We start from the raw sequence: 15485 nt of genomic DNA on the forward strand, positions 1-15485 counted from the left end.
GTGATCCACCCGCCTTGGCCTCCCAAAGTTCTGGGCTTACAGGCCTGTTTCTTAACTAGTTTTAAAACTGATACTGTTCTTTTGGAATCTAAGGAATTTTCAAGCTTGAAAGAATTTCAGTCTAGTCAGTTTATGATTTATAATGGTGATAAAATTCTGTTTATAATATTATTACATTTTAGCTATGAGATGAAATTTTTTTTTAATCATGCCACAGTATTTTTAATTATGTGTCACCCAGGGACAGAGATCTGACTTGTCACCCAGGGACAAGGATCTGACATGTCACCCAGGGACCATTTCACCCACTGCTCTGTTTGGCTGCCAGTCTTTTGTCTCTCTCTTTAGCAATGGTGAGGCGGACACCCTTTCCTTGGGGAAGAGAAATCCATGGTTTGTTGCCCCTGCCAATAACAAGATTGCTGGAAAGTCGAGTGGCAAAGCTGTTGCCATTGGCGTCTTTCATGTGAATCACGTCAAAAGATCAGGGTGCCTCTCTCTGTTGATAATCACACCAGTTCTTCCCAGGTTAGCACTTCCAGTCACCATACACAGGTTGCCAGTGTCGAACTTGATGAAATCAGTAATCTTGCAAGTCTCTATATCAATCTGAGTGGTATCATTCACCTTGATGGAGGGGATCAGGGTAGCGGATGGTGTGAGCCTCATGAGTCACCAGATGATGGATTCCTTTTGTGCCCGCAAATATTTTTCTCACTTTGCACAACTTGTACTTGGCATCCTCAGGTGTAATACGATGTACAGCAAGTAACCCTTAGTGACATAGATCAGATGGAAATTCTCTCCAGTCTTGTAAATGCTGGTGACATCCATGAATCCAGCAGGGTAGGTTATATCAATTTGGACCTTGCCATCAATCTTAATGAATCACTGCATGCAAATCTTCTTTGCTTCATCTCCTGTCAGGCAATACTTAAGTCTGTTCCTTAGGAAAATGATGAAGGGGAGACATTCTTTCAACTTGGGGGGACTGGTGGATGGACGATGAGCAAACACACCAGTCAGTTTATCCAGCATCAAATGCTTTGGAGCTGCTACCTGCTTCAGATGCTTCTTGGGACCACGAGCCATGGCTGTGTTAGGCAAGGAAAGCAAAATATGTTTTCAGAGTCCAGAATTTGCCTACCCTTCTGTGTCAGATTTACATTAATTGATTTTTCTATTTGTTGTAATACTATGTATTTTTGTTTACTGTCTTCACTAGTTGGAGTGGTATCTTCTGTAGATAATATTTGTGTTTTAATTTCACTAATAAATAATTAGGTGGATGGGATTTTTCCCATTCTTGTGAATTAACTGTTTTATTACCCCGAAAGCCTCTATTTGATTTTCTTTTAATCTTGAGCCAATGCAAAAGTTAGCAGTACGAACAAAAGAACCATTTTCTTTTCATTTGTTTTAACAGATTTTTGTATGAGGAGCCAAGAAATGAAAGGATCCACAGATTGTGGAATGTTAGAACTAAAAAAGCCCCTTCCTCAATTTACCAGGGAGGAAATTGTGTTTTTATTCTTAATGAAAATTTGTCTTTTGTGTATTGTTTCTCTTTGGAGTTGAAGTTCTTTGCTGAAAAGGAGAATCTATATGCAGTACTGTCCCTTGCTGCCAATTTCAGGGTTAATGTATAGTACATAAGGGAGCTAGAAAAAAAGGGGGATAGAGTTACAGAGAACTGCAGTTATGCAACTGAAATTAAAGACAAAATATTAATATCTTCAAATGATTTGAGGAGTTCCGTATACTGACTTTTCGTTGGTGTTTGGAGAAAGGACTCATTTCTTAAAATTTTCAGTTTTGAAATAGAAGCATCTGAACTGTAGACTGTAGCCTTCTCAATAATTCTAATAATACATTAATTTGTATCACTTTCACAGACATTCTCAATTGCTTCTCAAAACTGTACTCTGAAATAGAAAGCAGATAAGGTTTCTTTTTGAAAGTGGATGAAAATAGGATTTAGAAAGGTTAGTATAGTAATTTGCCCAAGGTCACATGACAAAAGGAGAGCGTGTGCTGAGTCTTCTGATTGCTCTTTCTGGTGAACAAAGCTGCTTTTATGAAAATTGGCACCAGATTGACTTAATGTTTCTGAATTCCAAACTCAGTCCCTGAGTGTTTGTGTTGAGCCTAGAGGTTAGATTCAACACTTGTTCTTGTTTTTTGACAGAAGTTGTTGCATACCTCATTTTCTGTTAGGCCAGGGTAATTTTGCTTCTTAGATGCATTCTAACTTTGCAATTGTTGAAAACATGCGGTTTGAATGAAGAGACTCCCCCAAACGGGCTTTGTGTGAGCAACATGGCTGTTTGTATGGTTTAAGATTATATATGTTTAAGATTATAGGTTTGGGGTGTGCAGTGGAAAGTTACAGAGTAAGATCAGTTACAATGGTGGGGATAGGGACAAGAAGTATACATTACCATAAATTCAGTTACAGTGGTGGGTGGGATAAGAGTATTATCATAATAACAGTTAAGATGGCATTGTGGGGTGAGGGGCTTGTCCGGAGAAGCTCCGCTGGGCAATTAGGGACAATGGTGAACGCAGGCGGGTGGGTGGCATACGATTAGCTGAGGCAAGCAGGACTTTAGACTTTCAGGCTCCAGGCTTGCACATGGAGACCTGACATACCTGTCTTTTTATATATATAGAGAGAGAAAGAATTAGAGAAGAAGGGGTGATAACAAGTTTTAGGGGGTGGGGGTGATGATTCTCAAGGCTTCTTCCATCGGGATTGGGGCGGGGCAGAAACCTAAAAATGGGAAATAATTTAGACTGCTGGGAGATTTTGGGGAAAGGGGTAATATTGTGGGATTGTTAGAAGGAGCATTTGTCGTATTGACTCATTGGTCATCGCTTGTGTACGATTCTGTAGGAATTGAGAGATTAATTGGAAAAACACAGGGTTTAAATAAAAGAAGGAGAAAGTTAGTCTCAGAGGACTAAGGATTGGAAGAAGCCATGACTCCCAGTTAGACAATGTCCAGCCAGTCCAGCCAGGTTCAGAATAACCATTTGCCTGATTAGTGAGCTTTTGGGCTCTCTTAATTTATTGATGGCATTATATACGAGGCCAGGCTGGTTTACATAAAAGCAATATTTTTCTGGAACTTTGGACCCAAATGCTAAGGGAACCAGCAAGGGCTGCTGCTGTTAAAGGTTGTAGGGTGTTTGGTGGGGTAACTGTGGAGGGAGAGCTTTTGTTTTCATGACGTATGAGGAAGCATATGGTATTTATAAGCAACCACTTACTTTCATTAACAAGATTGGGTAGGAGCAGAGAACGAGAGCCAGATTAAGGGTGAAATATTAGCTGTAATTGCCTGGAGGAAAAGTGTAAACCAGCAACTTAAACAAGAACTGGCCATGTAAAAGTAAATGAGTACAGTGAATTTGAGCACAGTTAGACAGAAAATGATAGAAACAGACTTTTTGAGGTGTGGTTTAAGTAGTAGGGGCAACTGCATAAAGGTGGAGAAGGCGAGGGGCTGAAAGTAAGTGTGTGAGGTGTAAAGAGAAAACTTTGGAGATTGTAAGAGCTAGAGGGTAAATGAGGCATAGCCTATGATTTTGGGGGATTTTAAGAGTATTAGGGTGGCAGCTGCTGTTGTGCGTTGTCAAGCCCAGGACTGTTAGGTTAAGTTGTTTGGATAAAAAGGCTACAGGCTGTGGGCCTGGCTTCTCTGTAAGAATCCTACCACACAGCCCTGGGTTTTAGCAGTATATAATGAAAAGGGTTGAGAAAAGTTGGGGGAGAGCTAGGGAGGAGGCAGTTTTTAGAGCTGTTTTTAAGGAGCGAAAGGAAGAGTGAAGAAAGGATGTAGGATTAATAGGGTTGGATAAGTTTTCTTTAGTGAGTTTATACAATGGCTTAGTTAGAATAGCAAAACCTGGTATCCAGAGGTGAAAGTAGCAACCACACGCAGGAAGGAGAGAAGCTGTCGTTTGGTGGATGGGGTTGGGGTTTGGGAAATTAACTGGATACAGTTGGCAGGGAGAGCGCGTGTATGCTGGCAAAAGATTATAACAGATGGGGAAGAAATTTGGACTTTGGAAGGGGATACACAATACCCCATAGAGTACAGATGCTGAAGAAGCAGGAGGGTGAATTAAAAGGCCATGTTGCAATAGATGGCTAATAACAGGCTTACACTTTTTAAAGCCTGCTGTGGTATGGGGTACTAGGGCTTGGGCAGGGTAAGGGTCATTAGGTTTTAAGGGGATGATGAGGAGTGAGCGACTTGTAGCAACAGATGGGAAGGCAGTGTTTGACACCCTAGGGTTAAGGTAGGGGGACATAAGGGGAGCTGTTGAGGGAGGTATGGGTTCAGGGAAGGGGGAGGCAATGAGGCGTGGCTGTAACCCAGGAATAGTGAAGGAGGCAGACAGTTTGCTAGGATATCTTGGCCTGACAGGGGAACTGGACAAGTGGAGATGATTAGGAAAGAATGTGGAAAGGAGTGCTGGCCTAATTGACACCAGATTTGGGGAGTTTTGAGAGGCCTGGAGGCCTTGCCATCAATTCCCACCACAGTTATGGAGACCAAGGAGACAGGTCCTTGAAAAGAAGGCAGCATGGAGTGGGTGGCCTCTGTGTTGATTAGGAAGGGGATGGACATACCCTCCATCGTAGGAGTTACCCAAAGCTTGGTGTCCGTGATGGTCCGGGGGCTTCCAAGATGCTCAGGCAGCATTAGTCTTTAGCCGCCAAGCCTAGGGTTGGAGCTTCAGGAGCTCTGGGAGCAGTGACGTGAGTCGGACAGTCGACTTTCTGTGGGGACCCCGCATAGACGGGGCAGGGCTTAGGAGGAATTCTGGGCTGCAGGCATTCCTTGGCCCAGTGGCCAGGTTTCCGACAGTTGAAGCAAGGTCCAGAAGGGGTGGCTGGACGCGCTGCAGTCTGGGTGCTTTGAATTTTTTGTGAGCCAGTGGTGTGGCTGGGGTTTGTCTTACGGCAGAGGCAAGCATTTGTAGTTCTGAGATGCCCTGCCACTGGGCAGATTTTTCCCTATTATTGAACACCTTGAAGGTGAGGTTGCTTAATTCCTGTTGTGGGGTTTGAGGGCCAGATTCTAACTTTTGTACCTTATTGTAATGTTAGGGGCTGATTGGGTGTTAAAATGCATATTAAGCATTTTTTAGGGGTGAGAGTAGAAGTAAGGATGACATTTAAGTTACTCCAGGTGAGATTATAGGACTGGGTTAAGTATTGGAGAATTTGATGAAGAGGAGCCCAACTGGTGGCCATTTGGAAAGGTTGGACAAAGAAAAAGGAATGTGCACCCTAACTATGCCTTTGGCTCTAGCCACCTCTGGAAGGGGGAATTGTTAGGGAGGGGCAGAGGAGGTAGCCTAGGGACTAAACTGTAAGCTGGGCCACGTATGAGGTGGGGAGGTGGCAGGAGGGGCATAAAGAGGAGGGTTGTGGGCAGAGGAAGAGGAAGAAGGCTCTAGGGGATGGGGTTAGGTCCTGAATTAGGGCCTGGTTTGGACGGGTGGAGAGGAGAAAGATTGGAAGGGTTGATGGACAAGGAGGATTCTGGCTTACTGGCAGAAGAAGGAGGGCAGACGGAAGGGAAGAGAAGGAGTAGAGGTTAGGGAGGGATTGGTATGTAAAAAAAAAAAAATGCTGGGACGTAGGGAATTTCAGACCATTTGCCCATGTTGCGACAAAAATTGTTTAAATATGGTTCTGGAAAGGCAGCAGAGACAAGGAAAATGGGCATGCAACCCAGCCACTCAGCAGGCGTCCCTAGTTGAGCCTGGATTGAATCTCCTCGTTGGTGAGCAAAGAGAGCATCCTGTACGTTGACCTGCCACCAATATTGGCCATAAGCCTGGTGGGCGAGTGACTAGGGTGAATGTCTTCACGATAGTTAAACCCCTGGGGAAAACTGGGTCCCCGGATCTGAGACCTACATAGGACTTTTTTGGTCCTGAACCTCACAGAAGAACCTGGTTTACCTGATTTTCCTTGTCTTTCCGGTGGAAAAAAGGACAAAACTGAAAGGGGCAGGAAGTGGAAAGGGAAAGACAAAAGAATGGGAAAGCAAAAAAGAGACTGTTTACCAAAATAGCCGGCGGTGTGCGTCTGTGGTCTGGTCTGATGACCCCAGATCGGGTCGATCTCTTCATAGAGGGAGCACAAGAACAGGGATGGGGGTTTGGTTTCCCGTAGGAGTTCCCCTGTCCCAGGTTTCGGCACCAGATGTTGAAAACCACGCTTTGAATGAAGCGACCCCCACAAACAGGCTTTGTGTGAGCAACATCGCTGTTTATTCACCTGGGTGCAGGTGGGCTAAGGCCAAAAAGGGCATTAGCAAAGGGCAGTGGGATAGGAGTTGGTTTTACAGAGTAAGATCAGTTACAGTGGTGGGGGCAGGGGCAAGGAGTATACATTACCATAAGTTCAGTTACAGTGGTGGGTGGGATAAGAGTATTACACATAATAACAGTTAAGATGGCAGGTTTGGGTGAGGGGATTGTCCAGGGAAGCTGTGCTGGGCGATTAGGGACAATGGCGATCACAGACATGGGGTGCGAGATGATTAGAGGCAAGCAGGACTTCAGATTTTCAGGCTCCAGGCTTGCATATGGAGACCTCATAGTAATGGGTTTTCTGTTTATTTTGAAAGCATATAAAATGAATATATTGTAGTAGAGTCGTTCACATAACAATTTTGCATCATTTTCTTTGAGTGTGTTTTCCCCTCTTTTAGGAGATGTAGATCTTAATTAAATTGCTTAGGCTTCGTTTAAAAAATGATGGGAGCTCTTAGGCTCTCAGGTTGTGGAGATTGGCATTCAAATGCCAATCATGAATAAGGATAAAGCAAAATAGGAAAAGCAGCAGGGGGTCTTGTTTTTTATTAAGTGGAAGTCCAAATAAGTAAGTTTTAAGATAATTAAGTGTATTATAGACTGATTATCTTTTTGTTCAAGTCTTAATTTACCATCAAGTTTCTTTAAATCAATAAACCTATTAGGAGTGCCCACCTGATCACATATTGCCCTTTATAGAAAAATACAAAGGCCAGGATTTTATTCCAGGCCTGCTGAATCAGAATCTTTGGATCCTGGATATATGTATTTTTTTTGTTTCACGACTAAGATGCTCACTACTGTTTAAAAACATCCTTCCTGGCCAGACACAGTGGTTCACAGCTGTAATCTCAGCACTTTGGGAGGCTGAGGCTGGCAGACCATGAGGTCAGGAGTTCAAGAACAGCCTGGCCAACATGATGAAACCCCATCTGTACTAAAAATGCAAAAATTAGCCAGGTGTGGTGGCAGGCACCCCTAATCCCAGCTACTCAGGAGGCTGAGGCAGGAGAATCCCTTGAACCCCAGAGGCAGAGGTTGCAGTGAACTGCGATCGCGCCAGTACACTCCAGCCTGGATGACAGAGCAAGTCTCCATTTCTGGGAAAACAAAACAAAACAAAACAAAACAAAACAAAACAAAACAAAACAACCCCAACCTCCTTCCTGTAGGAGATAGCTAAGGGGAGGGAAAAACAAAAAACTACCACTAAAACCAGTGCCTAAATATTTTATTTAAAATAGTTAATGTATTAAACATTCTTAGGAACATGCTTTGCAAAGAAATCTTAACATATTCTCTGAGGATTATTAGGGAAATAAAGTTAGATTTATTTACTGTTTGTTAAAGGAAAAGACCACATTTACTGTCAGTTTGACTCTTAAAATTTTTGTTTTGAGACAAATTTTATATACCATAAAATTAACCCATTTAAAGTGTACAATTCAGTGGTTTTATTTGTCACAGCGTTGTACAACCATCACTTCAATCTAACTTTAGGACATTTTCATCATCCCCCAAAGAAACCTCGTAACCCATTTGCCATCACTTCTCATCTTTACCCCCAACCCTAGGCAGCTTCGAATGTAGTTTCTGTCACTATGGCTTTGTCTATTGTGGACATTTTAATAAATGGGATCATAAGACATGGTGTTTGTGTCTTGCTTCTAGCATAATGTTTTTAAGGTTTATCAATATTGTAGTATGTACTAGTACTGCATTCCACTTTATGACTGAATAATATTCCAAGGTCCTTTCTTATTTGTGGTTTCACATTCTGTGGTTTCAGTTACCCCCAGGTCAACTGAGATCTGAGAATATTAAATGGAAAATTCCAGAAATAATTCATAAGTTTTAAACTTTGTGCTGATCTGAGTGGTGTGATGAAGTCTCACACTTTCTTACCCTTTCCTCCTTACCCAGTTAATGAATCATTCCTTTGTCCGTGCCACAGATGGCTGGCTACTTAGTTACTTTAGTACCTGTCTGGGCTAGAAGGTCATAGATCACAAGAAGTGTGAGTACAATACACTAAGATATTTTGAGTGGGAGAGCGTGTTCACATACCTTTTTAAAAATAGTGTATTGTTATAATTGTTCTGTTTTATTGTTGAATATTGTTAATCTCTTACTGTACCTAATTTATAAATAAAATTTCATCATAGGTATGTATGTATAGGAAAAAAACACAGCATATATAGGGTCCTGTACTATCCATGATTTCAGACATCCACTGGGGGTCTTAGAACATATTTCCTGTGGATGAGGGGGAACTACTGTACTATAGTTTGTTTGTCTAATAATGAGTTGATGGACCCTTGGGTTGTTGCCACTTTTTGACCGTTACAAAAAATGTTGCTGTTATCATTCATGTACAAGATTTCCTCTGGACTTGTTTTCATTTCTGTTGGGTATATACTCAGGAGGCATTTTGCTGGGTTATATGTTAACTCTGTGTTTAATATTTTGAGAAACCACCAGACTGTTTTTCATAAGCAGCTGTATCAGTTTATATTCCCACCAGTGATGTGTGGGGGTTCCACTTTCTCCACACCCAAACTAACTATTGTTACTATATTTTGAATATAACTGTCCTACTGTGTATCTCATCATAGTCAGTTAACTTCTGAGCTTTTATCAAGAGATCTGCCTAGGTTAGCTTTAGCTGAGGATTTTAAGTATTAACTTTTTTAAGGAATTTGGAAATAGAAGCTAAATTCAAACTTACTATAAAACTCAAGTTGTGTCAATTTAACTTCAAATGGTCTTATCATCTGTTCTGCCATTACTTTAAGCCACCACCATCTCCCATCTCCCACCTGAATAGACGTCCTGACAGGACTTTCTGTTTTGTTTCGTGTACAGTCCTAATATATTCTTCATACAGTTCCTAGAGAAAGCTCTTGAAATTGCAAAGTTTAGGCTGGGTGTGATGGCACTCACACCTGTAATCCCAGCACTTTGGGAGGCTGAGATGGGCGGATCAATAGGTCAAGAGATTGAGACCATCCCAGCCAACATGGTTAAACCCATCTCTAATAAAAATAACAAAAATTAGCTGGGTGTGGTGGTGAGCACTGGAGATCCTAGAAAATCAGGAGGCTGAGGGAAGAGAATCACTTGAACCCAGGAGGCAGAGGTTGCAGCGAGCCAAGATCGTGCCACTGCACTCCAGCCTGGGCGACACAGCGAGACTCCCTCTCAAAAAAAAAAAAAAAAAAAAAAACAAAAAAAAAAAAAAAAAAAAAAAAAAAAAAAAAAAAAAAAAAAAAAAAAAANAAAAAAAAAAAAAAAGCAAAGTTTATTATGCCATTCCGATTTAAAAAATTCATTTGTTTCCTGTTGCACTTAGAGTAAAATCCCAAATCCTTTCTATAACTTGTAGGATTCTGCATGATCTCACAGCTGCCCTTATCTGTCCAACTTCATTTCAGGACAGTCTTCTCCGTGTTCACTGAGCTGCAGCCACATTGGCCTTATTTCAGTTTCTTAAACAGGCTGGACTCTTTCCAACTGCAGAGCCTTGAAACATGGCTCTTTCCTCTGCCTGGAGTGCTCTTACACCCACACCTCTGGCTAACTGCTGCTCATCCTTCGGTATTCAGGTTAAGTTCTCTACCCTTTCATTCTATATCAGGTTTCCCATTGTTATCTTTAATCACTTTTTATTTTTCATTATAGTGCATATCATTACATTTGTGTGACATATTTTAAAATGTGTTTTATAAAAATGTATAAAACAAATATATAAAACTTATATATTTATGTTTAATACTTGGTGTTGCTTGTAGACTCTTCAGTTCCATTGGTGGTAAGAATGTTGCCTTTTTGGTGCTCCCCCCCTCCCCCCACCATATCCTGAGAATCTAAGCTGGTTAGTCTTTGAGTGGCGTATAACAAATGGTTGTTGAATGAATTTATCAGCAACATACGTAAAGTTCTGTGCCTAAATGGTTTCAAATGGTTTCTGTAAAGAGATGTACAAAAGGAGCGCATGGGGAGGTATACTATTACTATTTAGATGCTTAGGGAAGGTTAACTAATCATCTTTAATCTTAGATATAATAAATGCATTCTTATTATTTCAGAATAATGGTAGCTCACGTTTTTCGATCTCTTACAATGTGTGAAGCAATTTTTTTGAGCCCTTTTGAATATATTATTCGTTCCTAAAGTAGCCTTATGGAATAGATATTAGAATCAGTTTTACAGATGAGGAAACTGAGGTTTCATGTGAATGTATGTGTATTGTACTCTGGGACTCTTGTCAGGGGGATGATAATACTTTTCAAAGGGGCAGGATTTTCTTTTCATTGGTTTATTGTCAAAAATGCGATATGGCAATTTCATTGCTTGTTTGCCTTTAATACATTTGAAATTAGATTATTTCCATAGGTGATCAGAATTGTGGAAAAAGAGACCCTGTGATAGGTGATAGTGTAGTTGTGAAATTGGCTCTCAAGTAACATTAAATAAAGTATCTGTGCGTACAGTTAGATTAAATTTACCTGTGCATAGGAATTCCTTTCTTATTTGAGGTGGTGGAGAGGTTAGTCTTTTTGATTCCTTATGAAGTGGAAATGTTTTTTAGAAAGAGTATTAGAAACTAAATACTCTATAATTGAAATCTCTACAGTAGGAATCTGTATTTGTCACAAGCTCCCTCATGTGATTGTGGGGCACACTTAAAGATTGAGAACCAAGGATCATGGTTTTCTTTTCATAATACATATATGTAAGTTCCCAGACCTGTAGAAATTACAGCAGGGTAAAGCTGAGCCCAGAGGAGCTGAGTGTTTCCTCTTTTATAAATGAAGTGTGTAATAGTATGCCCCTTGTCTCACAGGTTGTAATGAGAATAACTTCGTGCATGTAAAGTAGTGGGAACACTGCCTGGTGCATAGAAAGCACTTAATAAATGTTAGATGTAGCATATCATTGGAAGTGTATATTTGTGTCAGAAAGAAAAGACTTGCTCTGTTATGTCCAAATGACAAAGTTAATTTTTCTTTTTGTTTTTATTAGACTTTATCTTATAAAAAATAGATGGTAGTTATTTATCTCCTCTCACTTAAACATGTTTATTCTCTATATCTAAAATAGTCCAAGAATGGCTGGACCTGGTGGCTCATGCCTGTATTCTTGACAAATTTGAGAGCTGAGGCGGGCAGATCCCTTGAGCCCAGGAGTTCAAGACCAGCCTGGACAATATGGCCAAACTGTATCTCTACAAAGAATACAAAAATTAGCCAGGCCTGGTGGCATGTACCTGTAGTCCCAGCCACTTGGGAGGCTGAGATGGGAGAATCACTTGAGCCCAGGAATTCGAGGCTGCAGTGAGCCATGATTGTGCCACTGCAGTCCAGCCTTGGCAACAGAGTAAGACCGTGTTTCAAAACAAAAAAATTATATATAGAATATATATTGTAAGAATATTGTATTTGCACAATATTTAAGTAAAGACATGAATGATTAAACCTGAGTTTTAGTCCTGCCTCTACTGCCAGCCAGATATGTGACTTTGGCCAATTTCTTAATTTCTTTGGGTTTCATTTTCCTGACATTAAAATGGAGATGTTTAACTGGGTGATAAACATCTAAGATTTTCTTATCCTCAAAATTTCTGTGGTCTCCCACACCTATATTAATATGTTTTTGTTATGGGATTAAAAAATGAGTGAGGGTCATAATTTACTTTTTTCATAAATCAATCCAGTTAGGTATCTTTTCTTCAGCAGCCCTGTTTAATACCTTCTTTGATCACTTTTATCATGGCTGGTTTTGTTTAGTGCAGCCATTTCTGTGGACTAGTAAATAATCTTGAAGGAAGCAGTTTGGTAAAAGGGAAAAAACAAAGTTTTAAAAATTCAGAGTGACCTGAATTTGTATCCCTGATCTCTTCTATATCATTATTTTTCAAACATCTGAGTAGGAGGACCCTTCAAAGAAAACAACAAAAACCTTATGAAAGTATTATACATGCAGACACACAAACAGACACACACACAGACACACATAGAAATATAAGTGGATAGTTTGATAAACTTTTATAAACTAGGCACTCCTGTATAACCAGCACTCCTGGAGGTCTCCTCATTATATCCTCATAGTAACTGCCTATTCCCCCTCCCCCAAAGGTAACCATTACTCTGACTTCTAATGGCATAGATTAATTTTGCTTGTTTTTATACTTTTATCTCATTGTAATCATTCCATATGTACTCTTATATCTGGCTGCTTTTGCTCAGTATCATGTTTGTAAAATTAATCTGTATTTTCTGGGTGTAGCTGTAGATTGTTCATTTTTATTGTTCTGTAGTATTTATTTATATTACTATACCAATTTTTATTCTATTGTTGAAGGCAATTTGGGTTGTGTCCAATTTGGGGCTATTATAAAAGTGTTGCTATGAACATTCCAGTACTTGTTTTTTAGCGAACACATGTATGCACTTCTGTTAGCTACATACTTATAAGTGGAATTACTGGGATAGGAAGATGATCCCATTCTCCCTTTGAACATCAGAAATATTTAACAGACCTCACTATATGATACTCACATTTTATTTATTTATTTATTTATTTAGAGATGGAGTCTCACTCTGTTGCCCAGGCTGGAGTGCAGTGGCATGATCTTGGCTCACTGCAACCTCTGCCCCCTGGCTTCAGGCAATTACTATAGGCATACACCACCATGCTTGGCTAGTTTTTGTATTTTTTAGTAGAAATAGGGTTTCACCATATTGGACAGGCTGGTCTCGAACTCCTGACCTTGTGATCTGCTTGCCTTGGCTTCCTAAAGTTCTGGGATTACAAGTGTGAGCCACGGAGATTGGCCAATACTCATATTTTAAATATTAGTTTGAAAAATACAGGATAGAACTTGGCTATGAATTCAGTATATCTTAGGTGAATTTGTATTTTGTAACTCACTGCAGCACCTGCATGTATTTTAAAGTAGTTACACCTACTTTATGAATATAAAACATTTATTCAGTCTACAGATAACATTTAATGTGCATATTCACTTGCATAAATTTTGAAGTAATTAGCCAAGATAGTGGCATTAAGTTGGGAATTAAGGTACTACTTAGAGCTGTGTACCTTGTCTTAGTTTCTATTTCTTTATTTACCATGCTTGATCTAGATTTCCACTTAATAAAATGGGAATAGAAATATACTCATTTCAGAAAATTGTTATGAGGGTTTTATTAATTTGTAAAAAACACTCAGGACAATGTCTGGCATGTAGTATGTAACAAATAGTAATTGTTACTCTGTCCTTCCTTTATAATAGTATTCAACTAATATAACTGTAATAAATCCTGGTAAACACATCTTGAACTTACCCATATATCTCAGCCACCCTTGACTTCAACAACCTTTTCATAAAGGTGATTTCTAAATGTCGTCTTAGTGCTGTATTCTTTATTTCTCTCCTCCCCGCCTCAAATGTCTTTATTGGACTTTTAACCATTTCAGATTGAACAAATGTTAAACTAAGGTTAACTGTCCACTCCCTCACCAGCTTTTCCTTCTATTCTAACTTCCTAATTTCTTTTAAATGTACCAACTTTTTTTTTTTTTTTTTTTTTTTTTTTTATAAAAAAAAAAAAAAAATGTATTGAATGAAGGAGAGAGAACAGCAGTCTTGCTTTATTGCCCAGGCTAGGCCAATAATTGTGCTTAACAATGGAGACAGGAAGGAATAAGGGAGGAAAATAACAAACAAGCAGCCAACCGATATTTCATTTAAACCTGTGAAATGCTTTGCAATTACTGAGGAGTGATTTATTTCCAATTATGTAGTCACTTTTAGAGTAGGTGTGATGTGGTACTGATAAGAATGTATGTTTTGTGGATTTGGGGTGGAGAGTTCTATAAATGTTTATTTAGTTTACTTGTTCTGGGTCTGAGTTCAAGTCCTCAATATCCATGTTAATTTTCTGTCTCTGTTGATCTGTCTAATATTGACAATGTGATGTTAAAGTCTCCATCTATTGTTGTATGGGAGTCTAAGCCTCTTTATAAGTCATTAAGAGCTTGCCTTATGTATCTGGGTGCTCCTGTATTGGGTGCGTATATATTTAGGATTGTTAGTTCTTCTTGTTTTATTGATCCTTTTACCATTATGTAATGACCTTCTTTGCCTCTTTTGATCTTTGTTGCTTTAAAGTCTATTTTATCAAAGACTAGGATTGCAACTACTGCTTTTTTTTTTTACTCTCCATTTGGTTGGTAAATCTTCCTCCATCCCTTTGTTTTGAGTCTTTGTGTATCCTTGCATGTGAGATGGGTCCGGATGCAGCATACTGTTGGGCTTTGGCTTTTTGTCCAGTTTGCCTGTTTGTGTCTTTTGATTGGAGCATTTAGTCAATTTAAATTTAGGATTAATAATAATATATGTGAGTTTAATACTGCCATTTGATGCTAGCTGGCTGTTTTGCCCATTAGTTTATGCAGATTCTTCATTATGTTGATGCTCTTTACCTTTTGGTATATTTTTGGAATGGCTGATACTGGTTGTTCCTTTCTATGTGTAGTGCTTCTTTCAGAAGCTCTTGTAAAGCAGGCCTGGTGGTGATGAAATCTCTGAGTACTTGCTTGTTCACAAAAGATTTTGTTTTTCCTTCACTTATGAAGCTTAGTTTTGCTGGATATGAAATTCTGGGTTGAAAGTTCTTTAAAGATGTTGAATATTGGCGCCCACTCTCTTCTGGCTTGTAGGGTTTCTGCTGAGAGATCTGCTGCGAGTCTGATAGGCTTCCCTTTGTGGGTAACCTGACCTTTCTCTCTGGCTGTCCTTAGCATTTTCTCCTTCATTTCAACCCTGGTGAATCTGACAATTATGTGCCTTGGGGTTGCTCTTCTTGAGGAATATCTTTGTGGTGTTCTCTGTATTACCTGGAGTTGAATATTGTCCTGCCTTGTTAGGTTGGGAAAGTTTTCCTGAATAATATCCTGAAGAATATTTTCCAACTTGGATTCATTCTCTTCGTCACATTCAGGTACACCTATCAAACGTAGATTAGGTCTTTTCACATGGTCTCATATTTCTTGGAGACTTTGCTCATTCCTTTTCACCCTTTTTTTTTTCCTCTAATCTTATCTTCTCCTTTTATTTCATTGAGCTGGTCTTCGAC

At 39.6% G+C, this 15485-nt stretch overlaps 1 protein-coding gene across 2 annotated transcripts in view; it reads left to right on the forward strand.

The window, feature by feature from the left end:
- The window catches only part of ADIPOR2 (adiponectin receptor 2), a 96141-nt gene that overhangs the window by 57074 nt on the left and 23582 nt on the right, over nucleotides 1–15485 (forward strand). Inside the window, exon 2 of one of the 2 annotated variants that reach the window (XM_037744585.1) lies at nucleotides 748–846. The exons of the other annotated variant lie outside the window; for it this stretch is intronic. Coding sequence (XP_037600513.1) covers nucleotides 793–846 — 54 coding nt within the window. The 5' untranslated portion in view covers nucleotides 748–792. The remainder of the gene's footprint in view (nucleotides 1–747; nucleotides 847–15485) is intronic. 2 annotated transcript variants of the gene reach the window in all.

This window comes from Cebus imitator, unplaced genomic scaffold (assembly GCF_001604975.1).
Source record: "Cebus imitator isolate Cc_AM_T3 unplaced genomic scaffold, Cebus_imitator-1.0 Scaffold179, whole genome shotgun sequence".
NCBI lineage: Eukaryota > Metazoa > Chordata > Mammalia > Primates > Cebidae > Cebus > Cebus imitator.